The sequence below is a fragment of the Xenopus laevis genome, chromosome 2S (assembly GCF_017654675.1).
Source record: "Xenopus laevis strain J_2021 chromosome 2S, Xenopus_laevis_v10.1, whole genome shotgun sequence".
NCBI lineage: Eukaryota > Metazoa > Chordata > Amphibia > Anura > Pipidae > Xenopus > Xenopus laevis.
Genome location: NC_054374.1, coordinates 92,200,664 through 92,224,015, shown reverse-complemented (window position 1 = coordinate 92,224,015; position 23,352 = coordinate 92,200,664). Strand labels below are relative to the sequence as shown.

The following is a 23,352-nucleotide window of genomic DNA, read 5'->3' as shown; positions in this document are numbered from 1 at the left end:
TTACATGACTGCTCACAAACCAGCACAATAAGCATCAGCATTTAAAAACTAGCCCTATAGCACAAACTTACATGACATGCAAACCTTATTTTATGCTTGATGATTTGCGAGGAACCCTAAGCTTAGCTTCTCAACAGCTGCCCAGAGCTCAATGAGCATGTGCATGTCGCAGACACGCCTAACAAAATCCAAGATGGGAAACTCCTGTGAACACTTTGAAGTTCTGGATCATTACTACAATAGAGATGCTGAAACTTTAGGCTGGTTCAATAAGTTCAATATATAAAATATGGCATTTCTAGTCATATTCATTTGTAGGGTTTAGTTCTCCTTTAAGAGTATCTTATTGGTGCATTGCTGTATGCAATTAGTATACAGAATTTAGGCCTTCTCATTTGGGTGTTGGAATTGTTTTGCTTATAGCACATATCAGGTTTTTTTATATACATCATATTTTCTTCACTAACAAATTTCTGCTAATACATAGCCTCATGCCATAGCATATTTATTTTATACCCGAGCATATTAGTCTCTAAGTTATCCTGTAGAAGTATGGTAGTTATATTACACTGTGAATAATTATTGTAAAATATTGTAATAGCCACATAAAAAAAAATATGGAATCCTGGTACAGGTAACCAAAAACCCATTATCCAGATAGCTCCAAATTAGGGGATGGCTGTCTGCCACTGTCAATTTTATCCAAATAATCCAAATTTTTAAAATGTATTTCCTTTTGCTCTGTAATAATAAAAAAGTACCGTGTACTTGACCCAAACTAAGATATAATTAATCCTTATTGGAAGCAAAAATAGCCTAATGGGTTTATTTAATATTCAAATAATCTTTTAGTAGAAGGTATGAAGATTCAAATTATGGAAAGATCCTTTATCCGGAAAACCCCAGGTCCGAACATTCTGGATAATAGGTCCCATACAGGTCCCATACATGTACTATTAACAAAATAAACACACTGTAAATAGAACTCTAATTATAGCTGAGTAGGACATTATACTATGGTGTAAAATAATCCTCATCAATATTAATTCATTTTCATTCATAATTCATAATTTCATAATTCATTTACAGTTTGCACATTTCTTTCTGGAATCTTAGCTTAATGTGTAAGAGATTGGCATATCATCATGTACAATACTGATAATATTTTGTATTCTTCAACTTCTCTGTAGCTAACAACTGTTGCTGAACAGTCAAGAATTCAACAACTGGAAGAGGAGCTGAACCTTCGTCGCAATGAAATTGAAGACCTTCATCACTGCTTGTTGAATTCCAGTCAGTCAGAGATTCCGGAAAACAATCTGGGTCTGCAGACAGAAGCATTGCGTCTTCGAGACAAACTCTTGTCTGCCAGTAAGGAACACCATAAAGAGAGCAGCCAGCAGAGAGACACGTATGAGAAAAGCATAAAAAAATACCAACAGGAGGTGGAAAAACTAAAAAGCTCAAATGAGAAACATGTCCAGGAGATTGTGGAACTAAAGAAGAAGCTTGAGCAGGCTACCAAGGAGAATATAGGCATGATGGATAGTTGGAAGTCTAAACTGGATAGCTTAGTTACTAATCATCAGAGGTCATTGGAGGACTTAAAGGGCTCTCTGTCCACCAACCCTGACACCAAACATAAAGAGATAGTGGAGCTTAAAGCAAATTTGGAAAGTTTAAAAATGGAGCATCAACTTGAGACTGAGAACCTGAAAGCCAAGAACGAGATTGACATAGCCATCCACATTAAGGAAAACGAAAACCTCAAGATGAAACTGCAGGAGATAAGGGATGAAGTTGAAGAAAGCAATAACAACTGGAAAGCACAACTAGAGTCAAAAACAAATCAGCACCTCAAAGAACTTCAGGATATTAAAGACAAATGCAGAGAAGCAGAACTTAGAGTGGGTGAACTAGAAAAGTTACAAACTCAATATAGCGATCAGACACAAGCCATAGCCTTCCTAAAGGAGCAGATTTCAAGCGCAGAACAGAAAATGCAGGATCATGACACTCTTCAGAAATCTGATGTACGAAATAAACAAGAAATCCAAAGGTTGCAGGAGACACTTCTGGTCTTGGAAAATAAATTACAGACAATGGAGTTCCATCCATCTCAAAATGCTAATGTATGATTATTTTCTAATATTTATAGAAAATGCTTCAGTAGACAAACAGTATGACATTTCCCACTGTATGCATTTAAAATATAAATGTGCACTAATATAATTACCTACGTGTGCTCAGTTTTACAGCATTGCTGAATATCAAAGAACAAACTTGCCCTGTATATAAGAGATACATGTATATATACAGTAAGGGAGCAGCCATACTGCCAACTGCAATAATAGCTACAAATTAAAATTGTATGATTATAAAAAGACTGCACTCTGCAGCTATACCATAGGGTTGCCATCGGCCCACGATTCGGGCAGAGGGTGAAGCTATGAGGGACGGGTCAGTGATGTTGTAGGTGGAGTGAGCGGCGTTACATGGGTGGGGCTATGATGTGGTGATCAGCGATTGGCTGAGCGCTATGTCAATCAAGGGAGATCCTGCCCGGTTTTCCTTATTTGGGCAGGACACAAGTGTAAAGCTGGCCATAGATGCAAAGATCCGATCGTTCGAATCCCATCTCCCGACCTGCCATTAACCATTCAGATTAAATAAAGTAGAAAAGAAAAGATCAGCCGATGTTCTGCCCCTGACAGACAAGCTAGTGACAGTCTCCCACTGAAAATACATCAGCAATACATGTAGCGATATTATCGGCAGCCGACATAAATTTTCTACAATGTCCGACCGACCAAATGACCAATCTCTGCCAGACAAAAAATGTTGGGACTCTCCACACATGGTCCGAAAATCGCACGGATTCGTACGATCGGATCTTTGCGTCTATGGCCAGCTTTAAGAAGAGTAATCATTGCTGGAGGAGAAAGGGGACAGGACTGTAGTAGCAAAGGGGCTGTGTTTGAGGGGACAGAAGCAGTTCAGAAGGCAAATAGTGCTGAAAGAGGAGTAAGGGACCTGGGCAGAGGGGAAAAGACTAAAGGCAATGGTAAAGTTTCAGTACTTTTTAAAGTAATTCCTGCACACTTCCCTTATTTTACATTTTGCCAGATTTTTCATTTTTTACATGGTCCTTTAAAAAACGTAAAAAAATAAATAAATATATATATATATATATATTTATATGCACCCGGTTAATATGCAAGAAACAGTGTGCCACCCAGACGGACATGTGTGTGTGTGTGTGTATATATCTATATATAGCATTTCAAGGTTACACGCACACCTTATTAGAAATTAATAATTATTTATTAGCATATATTATGCGATGCATCCGCATCGATGTTTCGGTTTATGGTCTTGAACCTTTCTCAAAATGCTTTACCATAAAGCATGATAGTAAAGAATCTTGAGAAAGGTTCAAGACCATGAACCGAAACGTCGATGCGGATGCATTGCATAATATATGCTAATAAATAATTATTGATTTCTGATAAGGTGTGCGTGTAAACTTGGAATGCTGTATACTACAATCTACACACTGCACCCGAAGTAGCAGACAAACGACGTGTGCGGACTTGCAAGGAGGCTATATATATATATATATACATATATATATACATACACACACACAAGCAGAGAAATAAAATATGTTGTGCCTGAATATTTGTGTTGTTGGTGGTAAATATATAAAATGGATTATTTTTCTTTTAAACAAATTCTACCAGCTAACTACATCATTTTATTTGCTCTGGTTGCAGCTACAAGGCTAATTTACCATTGGTACAGGCAAAAAGTGCTCACCCAAAGGGAACCCCTGGACTAATTACTTTGCATCCAGTGTCGGACTGGGACACCAGGGGCCCACCCAAAAACCTCAGACTAGAGAACCTTAGACCAGGGGCCACTGTCAGTACTATTATTCTTCATCTCCTTAATCAATCTCTATTCTCCTAGTCTGTTTTCTTTACATACTATAATCAATTGTTCCATCTATTTAGCCTCTTTGTTCTCATAGAAATAGGGAATGACCATAAAATAGGCCAAATGTTCAGCAGCATGAGGGGACACTGACACCTGGGCCCACCAGGAGTTTTCCTGGTATCCCTGTGGGCCAGTCCGACACTGTTTGCATCTGCTGTTCCCTGTCGCTTCTGCCATAACTGGCAGGGAAAGCCCACATGTTGGCTGCAAGTACAAAGCATTGCACATGCTGCAGTGGGTTCAAATTGCAGAAAAAGGGCAAAGTACAAAATTTAAAAAACATAGGGGTATATTTATCAAAGAGTGAAGGTAGAGATCACCACAGTCCTCTAGAGTGAAATTCCACCACTCTCCATTAATTTCTATAAGTATTTATAAATGGGTGAAAGTTCATCCTTTGATAAATACGCCTTTCAAAATCCCATAGAAATTAATGCAGAGTGGCAGAATTTCACTCTAGCAGACTATGTTGATCTTTCACTTCACTCTTTGATAAATAAACCCCATGGTGCTTGTTTTGCTCTTGTGCCTCTCTGTTTGTAAACAAGCCCTTATTGGTGCAGTTGTTTGCCCGATCTGCTCAGATAACCCCATGCCATACCACCAAGGATTGTAAACATTCTATTTCTCTTTAGCAGGTTATTATACAGTAAGTAAAAGACAATGGTAGGAGGTAAGACCTGCTTTGTCTCTTTGATACTTTGGCTTCTGGACCGTTATCTAAAGCCTGCATGGAGTTTCACAAAGTAGCCGCAACACACTGCAATTTACTGTGTTAAATGGCCTTTTAGGATAATATTGTTACAAAAATAACTTAAAAGCATGCAGAATCAGCTTTGTTTCCTCTTACATAATTATTTAATAACCAATTAATTCTTTTTTTTATAGATGATTGAGACAAATGACATTTCAGAAGAGAAGATAAAAATGAAGAATACTATAGAAGGTATACAGCTTTAGATAATAGTCACATGAACAATAACTGGGGGATGGGATCATTTATGTGATGTCATAAAAAAATCAAGCATCTATATACTATGGACTTTGTTGTATAAAGTTGCAAACTTCATGAACAAATGTGTTCAACCAAATTAACAATGTAACAGTTATGGACAAGCCATTTCACTAGGAAAACTTAATCTGCAATCCAATTTGCAAAAATAGTTACGATTATTAATCTGATGATTAATAAAAACAATGGAGGTCACTAAGAACCCTAGTTATACAGAATCTTGTATTATAGTTGGCCCACCGGTCATTTCCTCCGACTTTTTCCCCCCTTTACCCACAGTTTGAGTACAAATACAGGTTTACCTCCTTTTCAAAATACCTTTAACTGACCAATATGATTTTCACATGTATCTCTAGTTTCCAGTGTGCTCACCTGATCTTTTATTAGTTTAAACTAATCAATAAAAAAAATTAAAATACATAAAAAAGTGCCACTATATTTTCGCTTCTTTTGGCCTGTGGAATACAGGCCAGTTTGTTTTCTGACACCTATAATCACTCAATTGCTGCATACCCATTGTGTTGAATAGAAGCTGCATGTTAACGCCAGCTGGTGATAGAGTCACTGTTATTTTCTAGATTTCTAGTAAATGTGTCTACATCTGTCATGGGCAAACATTTTTTTAAAAATGTATCAGCTAATAGTGCTGCTCCAGCAGAATTTTGCATTGAAATCCATTTTTTAAAAGAGCAAGCCGGTTTTTAAATATATAATTATGAAATTTCACATGGGCTAGATATGTTGTTAGTTTCCCAGGTGCCCTCAGTCATGTGACTTGTGCACTGATAAACTTCAGTCACTCTTTACTTCTGCACTGCAAGTAAAAGTGATATAAACCCCTCCCCTCAAGCAGCCTATACGTAGAACAATGGGAAGTTTACAAGGTAACAGCTCCCTGACACATGCATTGCTAACAATGCTCCCATGCCCGACCTAGTGGTATATATGAGAATAGCACTTAGTAGTAAAAATCCAAGTTCCACTGCAACTCCTCTAGTTACAGTGAGTAGGAGAAACTTATTTGAATGCAGTTCCATTGAGAAGTGCTGGCTCTTTCTGTTGAGCAGAATCAGACACAATGATGTGAGATGGCTGCCTACACATCAGTATTATAGCTAAAAAAATACTTTTATTGGTTTATGAATTAAATGTAATATGCTTGAGTTGGAGACCCCTATTTACACCTAAGCAAGACTGAAATCTAAAATTAAATAGGGAGCAACACAAGCATTACAAAAGTTCCTGGGGGATACCAAATAAGGACTATGATTGGCTATTTGGTAGACCTGTTTTTTATCCAACTAAAATATGCCTCCAAGCCAGGAACTGAAAAATAAGCTCCTGCTTTGAGGCCTCTGGGAGTAGCATCCAAGGGGTTGGTGAGCAGCATGTTACTTGTGAGCCACTGGTTGGGGACCACTGTGGTAGAGTAAATTATTTGTAATGTAAACAGTGTTATTTAGAATTAAATCTACATGACAAGTTAGGAATTCTCCTTATAAGCTGAAATTGTTGTGTTCTATAAGGGTTAGAAAGCTAATGTTATATTTTGGTTCTATTAAGATCTACAAGTCAAACTCAGTAAGCGGGACAAAGAAGTATCAACGATTACATCACATACTGAAGCACTAAAAGCTCAGGTCAATGGTAAGTTATATGTTGACTTACATTTTCATTACACAGTTACATAGTTTATCTGGCATTAAATGTAATGGATATTCCCACAAAGGCTTCAAAAGTATTAAAATCCCCATCTTGTGATGATGCAATGGTATCCTGAAAAGCTTCCCCTGCTAGTCAATTATACACTTCACCCATTTTATATTAAACTGATTATCGTTGCTAGGAATGATTCCCTTTTGGATCTTGTAATAACGAATAATACCAAACTCATCTCTAGCATTTGTGTGCGTGAGTATTAAGGGAATAGTGATCATAACATGGTCTCCTTTGATATTATGTTACAGAGGCAACTCTAACTAAAACACTACATTTTAGACATTTGACAGTATAAGGGCATCTCTGCAACATATTAAAGAGATACTGACATCAGAAAATAACCTTTTTTTATTATTTATCATAACATTGTCTTTGAATGCTATTTATAATTTTTCATAAAAGTATTTGCCTGATGCTTTTACATTACCTTTCTACAGTATTTATTTGAATAATTTAACAGATTTGGCCAAGGTCATCAAACAAGCGGATGTTTCCCTGATATGCCCAATTTCATGTGTTCTTCACCCTGATTTTCTTAACCCTGACAATTGATATCTGGTCAATTTTCAAGTAGGAGTGTCCTATACATGGAAAGATAAACTACAGACTCAGACTGAATAAGCTGAATCAGCAGCTAAAATCTGTATGGCCACCTTTACATAACCTTCCTTGGCTCTCCAGCTGTTAAGGAACTACAAGTCCCACAATGCAATGAAGGAGTCTAATGAAGGAGTCTAAAGGCAAATGCATTGTGGGACTTGTAGTTCCTTAACAGCTGGAGAGCCATGGTTGCAGATCCCTGAGAGGAATGAAACCAGTACAATTATCTGATCAAATAAATATGATTTTTTTTTGCCGACATTCACTAAAGGTTTGTTGCAGAAAAAATGGGGAAACATTAGAAGAAAAGAACCCCTTGCCAACTCTTAAGCATAGGGATGTATCTATTATGCTTTGGATTTGTGTAGTAGTACTGGGGCAGAAAATATTGTGTGGATAGGGGTAAAAATAAATTTTATCAAATATTAACAAATCCTGGAAGCTAATTTTGCATAGTGCATCTGAAAAAGTTTGAAATGATAAATTAAAAATATTAAGGTTTTGGAATGACCATCTCTGTCCCCAAGATTTAAGTATTATGGGCAATCACTGTGTGGATCTCACACATGCAGTGCATGCAAGGCAACCAGGACCTGGACTATAAGGGGCAGATTTATCAAGGGTCGAATTGAAAAATCAAAATTTTAAATTCAAATTTTGAGGTATTTGAATTTGAAAAAAATTCAAAAAATCGAAAATCAAAATTTATCATATACTGTCTATATAAAAATTCGACTTCAACTATTCATCATCTAAAACCTGCCGAGTTGCTGTTTTAGCCTATGGGGAACCTCCTACAACCAATTTGGAGTCATTTGGTGGACAATGAAAAATCGAAGTTTTCTTCGGGAAAAACTTTGAATCTAATTCGATCGAATACAATCGGGATTCAAATAATCGAATACAGCCTATTCACCCGTAGTTAAAAAATTTGATTTTCTTAATAAATTTTGGTTGGTCTTTTTTTATTCAAATTTCGAAGTGATGGGAGTTTAAAATAACTCCCATTAACTCCAAATCCGACCCTTGATAAATCTGCCCCTGATTGTCCTGCATGCAAGAAAGGCAAAATTGGCTGCAAGAAATTTTTAAAAGGGTGGCATTTCTGTCAAAACGGTTGTTATTATGTACTGATTGTTAAGGTGCCAAAAACGTTTAAATCTTTTGTTTTGGTTAACACGATTAAGTGGCTTTTGTATTTTTAATGTTTAATAATAAATGTTTCGTTTTATTTTATGTTCTCCTATTATCCTCAGTTAATGATTGGTACTTCAAGTGGCTTGGGCATGATGTTTATTTGTATTTGTTCCTTGTAGAGTGTTCTTTTAACTAAGAAACAAGTAAACATGTAATATGTAATATAAGAAGTTTTGATCATGACTTTATTAAAATATAATAGGTACACCAAATATCAGAGTTATGCCTTTTTATACTGTATATACATATGATATGACAAACTAATCAAATTACTCTGATTTACTATCAATGACAGCACTAGAAAACAAATGCAAAGCAGGAGAAAAGAAAGTTGATGCTTTAGTAAAAGAGAATAAAAGGCTGGAAGCAGAACTAGAAGCTTTTTGGAGGAAGTCCCATGATTCCTCAGGGAAGTTTGTTATGATCAGTCAAGATTTACTCAAGAAGGAGCGGTGAGTGGAATGAGTTAAATATATATACTTTATTTGTAGGATAAGTTTATTACTAACTTTTTTTTTATGTTTTGTATACAAGAAATAATGAACAGAGAGTACAGTTTCTTGTAATACTGTGTAGTTGATTGTAAGCCCTTCTTTACTTTTGTACTGTATCTGTTATTGGTTTTCTGTTTTTTTGTATGCAATCTGTATGCATTCATCCATTTATTGTACAGTGATGCTCAATATATTGGTGCTTTAAATCTCCAAATTAAAGTAGCCATACACAACTTGATAAAAACTTTTCTATGAGGTAGGTTACAAAATCGTGTTGTATGTAGACTGCATTGACATGTTGTCCGCGTACAATGGTCTCCGTAGGCCCTCTTTTTATCCCCCCGGGCCAACAATCATATCAGACAAATTTGGCCCACAGCATGGATGGCCAAGTTGGGTAGAGATCAGCTTGTTTGACCGCTGCACCAAATAAGAGATCTGGCTGGATGGAAGATTATTGGCCTTAATGTAAAATGAATGTAAAATTTTACTCAGTTGGCCAAATGAAAGACCCTTAGTACAGTATACGTTTATTCAACCCAAGGACAAGCTATAGAATACCATGAAGGTCAGCAAAGTGTACGATGGGTGGGTGAAATTTCAACAGTCTCTTATTCTGCCCTGTGTTGTGTTTTTTTTTTTTTATCTCAGAAGTCTAAATGAATTGAGAGCTCTGCTTCTGGAAGCCAATCGCCACTCTCCAGGACCAGAGAAAGATTTAAGCAGAGAAGTTCATAAAGCAGATTGGAGATCAAAGGAGCAAAAACTCAAGGAAGAAATAAAAATATTAAGAGACAAGTTAATTATTGTGGCAAGTAAACTTAAACATAACATTGTTCTGCTCATGCCTTTCTAGTCTTAGATGATTTTAACTTATTCTAAACAATAGGTTGAAATGACCCTACAGTGGCTTGGACGATGGCAGAAAAAGGCAAATGTAAAAATATAGCTATAAAGCTATGATAATGTTAACGGTCAATTAAAAGAGAATTTTTAAAGATGTTAACAGTGTATTTTTATTAACCAATGGTTTTTCATGATTTCTGATTTTTCTTAAAGAAAACTCTAAATCAAATATGGGTAGGAGTACAATATTTTATATGCTGAAATTACTGCATCAGCCTATAAATCTCTATAACAGTAATGATTGAGGCCTTTGAACTTGTGCACGGGAGGTCACCATCTTGGATTTTGTTAGGAGTGTCAGTAACACTGCACATGCTCAATCATGCTTTGAGCAGCTGTTGAGAAGCTTAGGGATCAACTCGAATAATCAAGCAAAAATGAGTTTCACTTTTCAGAGACAATGATGCTAGAGGGCTGATTAAATTCTGAATTAATTACTAATTAGCCTTGTATTTTGATATATATTTTTTGATTTTATATGCTGTTTATATAATTTTGTGAGTCAATCCCTAAACTCAGGCAACGGACAGCAGCCCATGGCATGGGGAGCTAATGGGGCACAGCTCTTCACTTCTAAAGGGTAGTAGTCACATGGGCTGGTGTAGATTATCACAACATAATGTACAATATTTCTAAACAATTTCTTTGTTAGCTTTAGTTCTCCTTTAAAGTAAAGTACATGAGTACCACAGAATCAGACAAGTAACTGATTATATATTGCCATTACATCCTTTCTTCACAACTCATTAGGGGGTATGTAATTTGCTTTGTTATCGCAAAAAAAACTTTCCCAAAGATGCTTGCACCCAATAGCGACTATGTTTGCACCTTTTTTGACTAATTAAGACCTCGATGATTTCCTCGCAAAGTGTGTGACAAAACTGCATGTTGTGAACATTCTCATTGTATGTATTAAAATTTCGCAATCACAAACTATTTTTTGCGACAAAATATTTAAAGAAACTCCAGAGCATGCATTAAAGGTTAAAAGTTGTGCTCTTTGCAAATTTTATTACATTCCCCCCAGGAACTCCCTCTGTGGGAACCAGTAAGTTTGCTGCTCCTTAGCACTTCATATTTATGCAATATTTCAATTTCTTCTATTTTGCCTTAAAGGAGAAGGAAAGCTACAGAGGCATTTTATTGCCAATAGATTAGCTGCACTAGTGCAAGCTAGAATGCTATATTTATTCTGTAGAATGTTTTACCATACCTGAGTAAAAAGCTCTAGAAACTCTGTTTGTTTAGAATAGGAGCTGCAGTATTAATGTGGTGTGACATCACTTCCTGCCTGAGTCTCTCCCTGCTCTGGGCTCAGATTACAGTAGAGAAGGGAGGGGGTGGGGGGAGAGGAGCAAACTGAGCATGCTCTTGCCCAGGGCAATGAGGTTTAAGCTGAAGGCAGGAAGTCTGATACAGAAGCCCATGTGTACACAATAGAAGGAAAGAAATGCTGTGTTTCTTTTGACAGGGGACTCAGAGCAGCATTACTTTGGGGGTTTACTGGTATATTTAGATGGACCTTTTTGATAAGGCTTACTTAGTTTTAACCTTTCCTTCTCCTTTAACTTCTAGGATAAAGAGAAGCCTGGATCAGAACAGAGGCGCTACTCACTTATTGATCCCACAACAGAGTCAGAAGTTCTGCGATTACAACACCGTTTGATTAACACAGAGGATGCTCTGCGGGTTGCCCTTGATCAGGGTCAACAGGTGGAGAAACTAATGGAGGCCATGCGAAATGGAGCAGATAAGCCACAGGTACTAACTGCAGATACAGTGTTCACAGGTTTATTCTAGTCTCAGGTCTCTGTACTCTTAAATGAATCTGAAGGCTGGAGTGACCGGATGTGTAACATAATAGCCAGAACACTACGTCCTGCTTTGCAGCTCTCTAGGTTTCCACAATTAGTGACTTGAGGGGGGGGGCCCATGGGTCATATCTGCTTGCGTTTGAATCTAGCCAGCATGCTGAGGATCAATTACAATCTCACTGAACAGTTATGTCCCATGTGGCCCCCCTTCAAGTTGCTGACTAATTCAGAGTAAGGGTGGCCATACACGGGCAGATTAAAGCTGCGGATATCGGTCCTTTAGACCGATTTGGCAGTTTATATGCCCATGTGTGGGGGCTCCCGACGGGTCCTCCCGATCTATATCAGGCCAAAAATCGGGCAGATATCGATCGGTCAAGTTTGATTTTTTTTAACGATCCAGGACCGCATCGGCTAGTTGATGCAGCCCTGTGACCCGTCGGCGCACAGTTGTAGCATTGTAATCCAATCGTTCAGCCCAAGGGCCAAGTCACTTCAGCCTTTTTTACATTACATTTTTGGCTAACTAACTAAATTAGAAACATTTTTATTTTGCCAACCTATTTATTTACCCAGTTTTTATTTTTTAAACTGAACTGTTCCTAAAAATGTTAAGACCTACGATTATACAGACAATGCTGAAAGCAGGGTGCAAAGTACAAAAAATATTGCAGAATTTGTACTGCACTGTGCTTCCATGTTGTAAATGAGTCCTTATATATTTTGTGGGACATGTTCTCACATTCAGTTGTCTGAAATAGCAAACTCATCACTATGGCAAATGCTAGATTTATATACCTACATTAACGTAAGAGCAATAATACGGAACAGTTAAGTGGCTGAATCTGCAGTATTGTTTATATAGAAGAAGGATAAGATGACATCAAGAACATGACGATTTGACAATTGGCATAGGTTGTTTCCGTTGCATTATGTTTTGCGTGATTTTATAGTCCATCAACTATTTAGCTTATTCAAATCGATCTGTTTTAGACAGGGCTACTTTTAAGAAATAGACATAGATGGATAGAAAAGAGTCATTGCACTGCATAATAAATGTCCACATCAAATCTATTACCAAGATATCTACAATGGAGTTGAAATAGTCAAATGCTTCAATGTAAAAATGCCCAAAAAAGCAATCTATATGGCAACATCTCACCAATAATAAACAATACTAGAAAAGTGACTTGTCCTATTCTGGTACATGGCTACTCATAAGAAGAACATTGGAACAAACAATCAACTTCTCACTTAAAGGAAAACTATACCCCCAAAATGAACACTTAAGCAACAGATAGTTTATATCATATTAAGTGGCATATTAAAGAATCTTACCAAACTGGAATATATATTAAAGTAAATATTGCCCTTTTACATCTCTTGCCTTGAGCCACCATTTCGTGATGGTCTGTGTGCTGTCTCAGAGATCACCTGACCAGAAATACTACAACTCTTACTGTAACAGGAAGAAGTGAGGAAGCAAAAGACACAACTCTGTCTGTTAATTGGCTCATGTGACCTAACATGTATGGTTTGTTGGTTTGTTTGTGAGTACAGTGAATCCTACGATCCCAGAGGGCGGCCCTTATTTTTTAAAATGGCAATTTTCTATTTATGATTACCCAATGGCACATACTACTAGAAAAGTATATTATTATGAAAATGGTTTATTTACATGAAGCAGGATTTTACATATGAGCTGTTTTATGTAATATCTTTTTATAGAGACCTACATTGTTTGGGGGGTATAGTTTTCCTTTAACAAGATATAATTGAAGATTAGTAGGGAGTGGCATTTTCATTATCAGCTTCACACCTGTTGAAAATGTGGGATGTGCTGGTGCTGTTCACTCTAATCACACGCATATCATAATGCTAATAGAAGAGTAAGGACACACCTTTAGGGATTTGAGTGAGCATGACATCAATGACTCCTTAGAATAATATTTACACCCACTAGAAAGTTCCAGTCAACCATTTCACAGGGCATGTTTCTTAGTCTAAGAGCCTTGGATCAGATTCAGAACCTTGGAAAGTTTTGCTCAGTTCTCCTTGCAGGCTTTTTTTATGTCCATAAATACACCATGTGGGCTGACCCTGTCCTGGGCTTTTATTGTAGCCAATAGGAATTCAAAAAAAAATAACAGCAGAGGTTTTTACATTTTGTATAAGGGTCAGGGCACACAGGCAGATTCGGGGAGATTAGATTAGAGATTAGTCGCCAGCTAGAATGTAAACCGCCAGCCGGATGGCACTTCGAGCATTTCATTTTCTGAAGTTGCCTGAAGTTGCCCGAAGTTGCCTGACGAGGAAACTTCAGGCAACTTCGGCAAATGATTCACTCAGAGGCCCGTGGTTTCAGGTAAGTCAATACAATCACTTGGTGATGCCTAACATTTGGCACCCACAAGTGCACCAAGCCTTTCCTTCTCCTTTCTTACTCTCTGTCAAGAATTAAGCATCTCTATACCCATGATTTCTAGCTGGACTAATTTGCTATAATGTCCCAGGAAGGGCTTTGCTAAACATTTCATGCAACTCTCACATGCTCAGAGATCCATTTGCCCAATTGTGAGCAATTTTAAATCTGAAAAGGTAACAAGTGCATTGTAGCATCTATGATATCTATTGGTTTGGAATTTTCAGTATCATTTTAATTAATGAGATATATATATATATATATATATATATATATATATATATATAGATAGATAGATAGATAGATAGATAGATAGATAGATAGATACTCAAAGCCATGTGGAGCGATTGTATGTGTATATATATATATATATATATATATATATATATATATATATATATATATATATATATATATTTTTTATATATACATATGTGCTGCTGTGAGTGCTCCCAATGCTCTTGCAGAATCTATCCCTGATTTTAAGTCTAATAACAAATCCTACCCTTTCCTTTAACTCAGTGTGTTAAAGAGGATCTCTGACTTTTATTGACAACTGTACAATTAGACTTTCTCTTCCATTCTTCAATTACTGGAACTTCACTTTGTGACTCAGCTTTTTAAAATTGTTGATTTATGCAGCAATTTGCTCTGCTAGTTACTTTCCTTTTAGTATTCTGCTTTATTGTCATGACTAATTTAATGTTTAGAGTTTAACTGTAAAAACCGATGTTTAATACCAAAATACAGTAATACAATAAAATGTGATTTTTATGAATCGCTTCTGAAGTGTATAACTTGGTTACAGCAATAATTATCCAACATCTTAGGTACCCGCCAGGGATAATAATCTCTTACCTGATACCCCAGCTCAGTGCTCCTGTTTGCTAAAAACTGCACCAGCACTGGTTATTTCTGTAGAAGGTCCTCATTTTCATCTTATGCACTTCCATCTTCTTTTTTTTTCCAGTCAGGGCAGGCACATGTCCAGTAAAGTATATGCAGAACTTAGACACAATACGCTGATTTCTTCAAGCTACTGCACATAGTAAATTAGGTTGAAAAAAGACATCCATCAAGTTCAACCTTTAAACTCAATTTTAACCCGCTTTGCTGTTAGTTGATTAAGAGGAAGGCAAAAAAACCATTTGAAGCCTCTCAAATTTGATTCATCCTTCCTGACTCCAAAATAGCAATCGGACTAGTCCCTGGATCAAATTGTACTATGAGCTATCTCCCATAACCTTGTATTCCCTCACTTGCTAAAAAAGCAATCCAACCCTTTCTTAAAGCTATCTAATGTATCAGCCTGTACAACTGATTCAGGGAGAGAATTCTACATCTTCACAGCTCTCACTGTAAAAAAAAACCCCTTCCGAATATTCAGGTGGAACCTCTTTTCTTCTAATCGGAATGGGTGACCTTGTGTCAGCTGGAAAGACCTACTGGTAAATAAAGCATTAGAGAGATTATTGTATGGTCCCCTTATATATATTTATACATAGTTATCATATCACCCCTTAAGCACCTCTTTTCCAGCATGAACCACCCTAACATGGCCAGTCTTTCCTCATAGCTAAGATTTTCAATACCTTTTACCAGCTTAGTTGCCTTAATTCAATACAAACACCTGCCTAGAGAAAAGAGGACATAAGAGGAAGAAGGATCATGGAGAATGAGCTTCTATGCCCTGGCTGGTGCAGTTTTCTGCTAATAGGAGCACATGCTCTGGGTATAAGGGGTTTATAATTACTGACAGGTACCTAACATTTGACACCACCCCGATGATTTTAACTTTAGTTCTCCTTTAAGGTGTGACTATTGCCTTGATATCTGTAAAATGATCAAGAGACATTACCAAATAATGTATTAGTTGGGCTACTTTTGTAAATATGGATAATTGGCTATGTCTATATTGTCTTATTTCCATGCCAAAATTAGATGCTGAAATGTCAATAGTGTCTTGCTTGAGCAGTGTTTTTCCTTTGTTTTCTGTCAGATTACTGAAAACTCAGGTTCCGCCAATGGGATCCATGAACAGGACACGGCCCACAAAGAAGAGGTGAGAAAGAAATAGTAACGTTAAATAAGAGGTCACAGTTTTCTGACAATATTACTATAGTGTGTCAATGGCTAGTAAATGCAACAGTATTCTCTTCACTAAAGGTGATACCCTTTATTTAGTATGGGATTATCAGGCCCGGATTTGTGGCGAGACCTGGCAGCCTGGGGGGGGTGCCAAATAAGGAAAACCCGGGCCTGGGTGTAAGGAGCGCTCGCGGGTGCTCCCTACTCTTTCGGCCTCTTCCCCAAGACGTCGGCGCCCAGGGGAGTCGTGGGTCCTCGGACGCCAGCGCACCATTCCGGCGCAGAATCAAAATGTTTTGGCGCGAAAAGTCACATAAAAGGACGCCAGAGGCCTGAATCTTTGCCCGATTATAGGAGTTCCTGGGTGTGATTATTATGTGAATTCCTGATCCTTGACCCAAGCCTGAATCCTGACCACAAAATCTTTCCGCCTGAACTGATGATTCTTCTGCCTAATCCTTGTGTACCGCGAACCGTGTTCCTCCTATAATGCTTCCTCCTTGGTCCACACTGCAAACTGCTCCTTCGGGCCTTGACACTGGGGAATATCCATTTATTGTACATTATTATTATTTTATTTAAAAAAACAAAGTGCATAAAATTTTCATTCTTTAAGTAATCACAACCATCCTGGAAACCTTTCTTACAATATAAATAATCTCCAACAGAGCATCTCTGATAAATATAGTGGCAATGTCGGGTATAAAACCCAAGAACACGTGGTATAATAACTACATTTATAATCAAACCATTCTGTTTGTTGTAGGAAATTCGCTGGTTTTAGTTTGGGTAGGCTTTTTGCTTGTTATTTCTTAAAGTAAATAGGACAACAGGGAGACTGAAACCACTTCATGTTCGGTCCTTGCGATGTAGATAAGAAAAGTAGGTTCAGCACAAGCCCTTTTCATTGAACTTTTATTTCATTTCCTTTTGCTATGCAAAAACAAATTTGCGGGTAGCATTCCATTTGAAACATTTTTACCTTCTTTAATGTATATTGTACTAATCAATTTTTTCTTTCTATTTTTCTTGTAGGAAAATCATTAAAATTGAGGACAAATCCTTTTTGGTGGGCCTAAAATTCTCCAACGCAGTGTTTTCATTTAAGACAGCAGTGTTGATAAGCTACAGCACTATCAGCTATCTCTCTAGGACAATCATTTGGAGGGCACCAGTTGATGGACTTCAGGAAGCACATAATTCCACAATCTATAATTCCACAATCCCAATTGTTTCTCATATCATGGGCCAGTTAACGTAACAATGCACTGTCTAACCTGGATTTGGCCAGTTCTCATTTTTGTTTTGTTGATTTCGTCTGCTTTAGCTTTCATTGCCAGAGCTATTTGGAATGGCTAAAGTAAACACTTGCCATAATAACTTATTTGTAGTTGAAATGTTTAATACTACAGGCACAAACATAGTTATGACACTAAATATTTTACTGAATCTGAAGACAGAGATGACACGGCAAAGGCTTGGATCATTAAACATCATCTGACCAGCAGAAGAAGCTCAAGTGTTTCTGTGCATTGGATGACACAGCAAAGTCAACAAAGATCCAAACTCATCATGAAAAATATAATTTTTTTTCAGGGAAAACAGTATTTGATAAGAATGGTATATATGCTTTTTTTTAATTGTAAATAACCCTTGTTATTGTTGTGGCAGTTACTGACTGACTATGATCAACAAACTGCACTTATTACAGATGATGTGAATGTAGATAGCAAGCCCACCTCTGGTTATCTCATTTGCTCTCAAAATGCCCAAATAAAACAAAAGTAAAACCATATAAACACTGTATAACCACTCAAATATCTGGTTAATACATAAATCCCGCAGGAACCTTTACTAAAACGAAGGGTATATAAGGCTTCAACGTTAGACTCTATAGATCTGGTCTTTTTAGAATGATAAAATACACCTTTTAATTCATGCAATATCTTATTTATTTAAAGGGGGGCAAATGTGCCTGTAAATGCTCAGTTTGCAGATTACATTGTGCGGATTGTCTAAGCAGACATGACACTGACAGGTTTTCAAAAAATCTAGACCTTTTTGTCTTAAAGGGAAACTAATCCTGTTATATGTTTTATATTAAGAATGAACGTGTTGTAACATTAAAGGAGATTTATGAAAAATAAATAGGCAGTACCTGCTATATCATAAAACAAAAATGAAATGAAACTTTGTACAATATGTTTTATTTTAGATGTTTCTTCTTACAATAGAAAGTACAGTGTGACAGTGTAGCTTATGGTCGGCACAGAACATATTTCCCCCACCATGTTGGGCAGTTATATATATTAGCGGAATTGCCTAAAAATAAAAATCTAATATGAATTCTAGACAATTGCACCAGCCCCATATGTTTGTGACTATTAGGGACAGGTTTATTATGGGTTGAAACTCTCAAATTCGAATTGTGAATTATCAAAACTCGATTCAAATTTTAATTCAAATTCGGATTTGAATTCTGAGATTTATCATGCTCTTGAATAACTCGATTTCGACTATTTGCCGCCTTAAACCTGCCGAATTGCTGTATAAGTCAAGAGGAGAGGTACAGGGATCAATTTGGGGATGTCTGCAGCCTTCCTGACATTCGAGTTTTTTCCAGAGAATTCGATTCGAGTTTTTCTAATTGGAATCGAATTTGATTCGAGATTTTGGGTTGAATATATTCGTCCAAGCTGAGAAAATTCAATTTTATTAATACATTTCAATTGGCCGAATTTCGAGTTTATGGGAGTTTTAAAAAACTCTCATGAATTCTAAATACAACCATTGATAAATGTGCCTCCTAGTGGGGCCATTGTTATAGTCTGCAGAGAATTTGCAGATTACCCAAAGCAGCCATGTTTTGTGCACAGTATGGAAAACACATTTCTATTTACCATCTAATGGGGAATAAATGGAAGCCACATCCTGCTCAGAAATAGTGTGCATTTGCCCCTCAACATATTGATGTTTTGAAAATGTTAAATGTATAAATGTTGCAACACAATCTTTTATATATTAAATATTTTAATTTAGGCACCAGTGTTCAATGCTTCCTCATTCTACCTGTGCATCTAATTGAAACTAAGGTAACAGAGATGCAACTGAGATCATTATATCACAAGAAGACTGTAATGTTTGACCTTTTGGGTTTAATAACCCCCTTGCAAACAAACCTTTGGTACAAACCATCCTAACATACTAGGAGGACACATTTATGAAAATGTGTCCCTTAAATATTAACCAATCATTCAGTATCAAAATTCCCAGTTTTCAGCCTGGGTATCCTTCCTCTGCTTTGGTTCCCTAGAGAGATCTACAGTTTGAAAACCACTGCTGTAAAATCATGTGCAGTTCTTGTGTCAAACTGGATGCCGCCCCTGAAATTCTGCCGCCCTAGGCCCAGGGCCTTTGTGGCCTTGCCACAAATCCGGGCCTGGAAATGTAAACAGTATTCCTGCCTGTTAGTGCATTGTACTGACCCCAACACAGGGTGCCTGACCTCTAATTGGAACATGCTAAGACATGAAAAACCTTCTAGACAGAAACATTCAGAGTTGGTATTTAGCATAATCACTGTAAATCACTGTAAAATTCTAGGGTGGATTTGATAAGTTTTTATATTCCTAAAAAACCGAGATGAAAAGAGAATCATAATTTTGTTTCTATTACCAAAAATGGAGAAAGGTGCACAAGTATGCATGTCTTTTGTGCTTTCAGCCTTGCACATTGTGCGCTAACGTTCAAACCCTTTAGGTTTTTAATCACATTTTTATCCAAAGCGAAGCAGGCAAAACTTTCTCAGAAATTGTCTTTAAATGCACAATTTGTTTACTGTTCCAAATCCAAATCCAACCAGGACTTCAGAAAAGTACAGTATTGCTAGTGAATAGTGAAGAAATCTCATCCGCAGGGACATTACCATTTTACTAACAGGCATAGATGACTATTCGCTAGCAAGTTGCTAGAGTAGCTTCGTGCCCTATTGCCAGGCAAATTTTCGCTCAGTTGAAAGCGTAACTCCACAAATTCACTTAAGTGCAAATTTTACATAATGTTACCCGTTTCGCCAGTTTCCTCCGCCACCTTAGACCAGGTGGACTGAAAAGATGAAGCTTTATCCTCTTCAATTTTATGTCAGTGACATCATATTCTGTAAGCTGGAAACTTATAAAAGTTTTTAATTTTTTAAAGCGGGATTGCCTTCAAAACTTTTAACTAGAAAGATTTTTGTGATTTTTGTGATTTGAGGGGGCATGCCACATTTGTTTTAGGGTGGGCTCATGTCTAGGACATTAAATGATCTCTTCATTCTTTACTTTGCTTCCATGGACATTTGTAATAAAAAGTAGCCACTTCAAGCATTTTAACCAACATCACTAATAAAGACATCTATACGACCTATGTGAACCCGTCCTATTCAAATTGACCTAAACGTAACACTAGCAAACGTTCACTAAGAAATGCTCGCTCTGATGAATTAAAACTGGTGAAAGTTCAAAAAAGCATTTAGAAACTTCTATTATTATTACAGCCAATTCTAAGCAACTTTCCAATTTATTTTTTATAGTTTTATTATTTGCCTTTTTCTTCTGAAACAAATGCTCTGTAAGGCTACAAATGTATTGTTATTGTTACTTTTTATTAATGATCCTTCTATTCAGGCCTTTCCTATTTATATTCCAGTCTCTTATTCAAATAAATGTATGGGGTAATTTGGACCCTAGTTACCAAATTGCTTAAGATGCAAATTGAAGAGCTGCTGAATAAAAAGCTAAATAACCCAAAAACCTTCAATAATAAAAAATGAAAACCAACTGCAAATTGTCTCAGAATATCACTCTCTACAACATACTAAAAGTTGTTGAACAATCCCTTTAATTAAACCCAGAGATTCTGTTCAGTAGGGACAAAGATAACAAATGTATCAACTAAATGTATCAATTGAGAACAGTTAAAGAGTCGGCGACCCCCCTTCCCAGAGCTGCTTTAGAAGGTGAAAAATTAAACTTTACACTTCACTGTTAGGAAAACGGTCACCAATAGAAAAAAGAAACTATTTCTGATGAACTAAAACCAACTGAACTGGAAAAAAAAGTGTTTGAAGGTGAACAATCCCTTTAAAGGGGAAGGAAACCTAGTCGGCGCAAACCCCCCACCCCCCTCCCGTTTGTTGCCCACCCTCCCTCCTCCCCCCTGGCCTACCTGTCCCGCTGGGCAAATGCCCCTAACTTGTTACTTACCCTTCTGCGCAGGTCCAGTCCAGGGAGTTCACCGACGACATCTTCTTCCACGCGATCTTCTTCCTGCTTTGAACGGCGCATGCGCAATAGGATCATTTCGCCGGTACGATCTACTGCGCATGCGCGTGACTTTTGGCGCATGCGCAGTAGATCCGTACCGGCGAAATTATCCTACTGCGCATGCGCCAAAACGCCGTTCACAGCAGGAAGAAGATCGCGTGGAAGAAGATGTCGTCTCTGAACTCCCTGGACTGGACCTGCGCAGAAGGGTAAGTAACAAGTTAGGGGCATTTGCCCAGCAGGACGGGTAGGCCAGGGGGAGGAGGGAGGGTGGGCAACAAACGGGAGGGGGGGTGGGGGGTTTGCGCCGACTAGGTTTCCCCTTTAAAGGATCATTTACAAAGTGCAGGGTAAAAGTGCAAAAAAATGTGTCCTCTGCCCTCTCTAAATAGCAGTGACCAATGAAAACAGGACTGCCTTTATATAGCAGCTCTGTAATCATAAGGGATGGACATCTAGGCATCTCCCTCAAGCTTTGCAACTTGAGCATTATTTAGACTCAGGCTTACAAACTGCATAGTTCTTTAGCTCAGGGTCATAGTAAATGATCCTCAAAAGAGCCTTATTTAAGTCAGATTGAAGTGTTTATAAACTCTAATTAAAACACAGCACTGAGTGGCTTAGCGACCATGCAAACTGGCAGATTCCTTAGCTTTAACGTACCATAACTTTTCAAACCAGCAGACAGTGGAAATGCCATACATTGTTTACAGAATCCATAAATCACTGAGTTTTAGCAACCTTAGAGATACCAATGAACTAGCCCATATTAGCCACTGCGGCAGACTTCATTAAAAAAGGTTTTAAATCATAATCCCTATTTGTAGGGTCCTTAGCTCTTGGTTCGGTAAGTTTCTGCCACTCTTTATGTTTTACAATACTAGGCAAAAAGGTAGGCAATATGTTGCTACAAATAAAATGTAATGATCAGTCATGAAATGCTTGGGGATTGCGTAATAAATATTTTTTCCAACCACTAGATGCCACTGCTTCCATCTGCCTAAATGACATATTCAGACAAAGCTGTAATAAATAATGTTGAGTGAGAAGCCAACCTATACACTGAGAAAATACCTGTATTACTTACAATTGGTTAAGAGGCACACAAAACATAAAAGTTTGCTCCTTTAAGAAAATGCACTAGTTCCATCTGGCGCTGGTCACCTTTTCTTTACCCCACCAGAGGTGTGGGCAGCCTAGGTCTGGCAGGGGCAATTTTTTGAAAAAACAAAACCATTTTATATCCCCCAATTGGGGTGCGGGCTCTAGTAGCCCACGCCTCTGACGGGGTAAAAAAGGGTGACCCATTAATGAAATAGTTTAGTGTAAAATTAAAAAACTGGGTAAATAGATAGTCTGTGCAAAATAGAAAATATTTCTAATATAGTTACTTAGCCAAAAATGTAATGTATAAAGACTGGAGAAACTGGATGTCTAACATAACAGAACAAAACACAACTTCCTGCTTTTCAGCTCTCTAACTCTGAGTCAACGACTTGAAGGGGGGCCACATGGGACATAACTGTTCAGTGAGTTTGCTTTTGATCCTTAGCATTCAGGTCAGATTCAAAAGCAACAGTTATGACCCATGCCCCCCTCAAGTCACTGATTGGTTACTGACTGGTAACCAATAACAAAGCTGCAGAACAAGAAGCTGGGTTCTGGCTATTATGGTAGACATCCGGTCACTCCAGCCTTATATAGATTACATTTTTGGCTGACTACCTATATTAGTAATAATTTTTATTTTGCACAGTCTATCTATTTACTACATTTTTATTTTTACACTGAACAA

General features: G+C 37.4%; 1 protein-coding gene across 3 annotated transcripts in view; it reads left to right on the top strand.

Moving 5' to 3' along the window:
* Positions 1-19,291, top strand: part of clip2.S (CAP-Gly domain containing linker protein 2 S homeolog) — a 72,419-nt gene extending 53,128 nt beyond the window's left edge. For all 3 annotated transcript variants that reach the window (XM_041584125.1, XM_018249689.2, XM_018249686.2), the window contains 8 exons: positions 1,191-2,132; positions 4,888-4,945; positions 6,575-6,658; positions 8,823-8,979; positions 9,673-9,832; positions 11,503-11,688; positions 16,163-16,225; positions 17,287-19,291. In XM_041584125.1, the coding sequence (XP_041440059.1) occupies positions 1,191-2,132; positions 4,888-4,945; positions 6,575-6,658; positions 8,823-8,979; positions 9,673-9,832; positions 11,503-11,688; positions 16,163-16,225; positions 17,287-17,298 (1,662 nt within the window). In that variant the 3' untranslated portion in view covers positions 17,299-19,291. The remainder of the gene's footprint in view (positions 1-1,190; positions 2,133-4,887; positions 4,946-6,574; positions 6,659-8,822; positions 8,980-9,672; positions 9,833-11,502; positions 11,689-16,162; positions 16,226-17,286) is intronic.
* Positions 19,292-23,352: the final 4,061 nt, after the last annotated feature.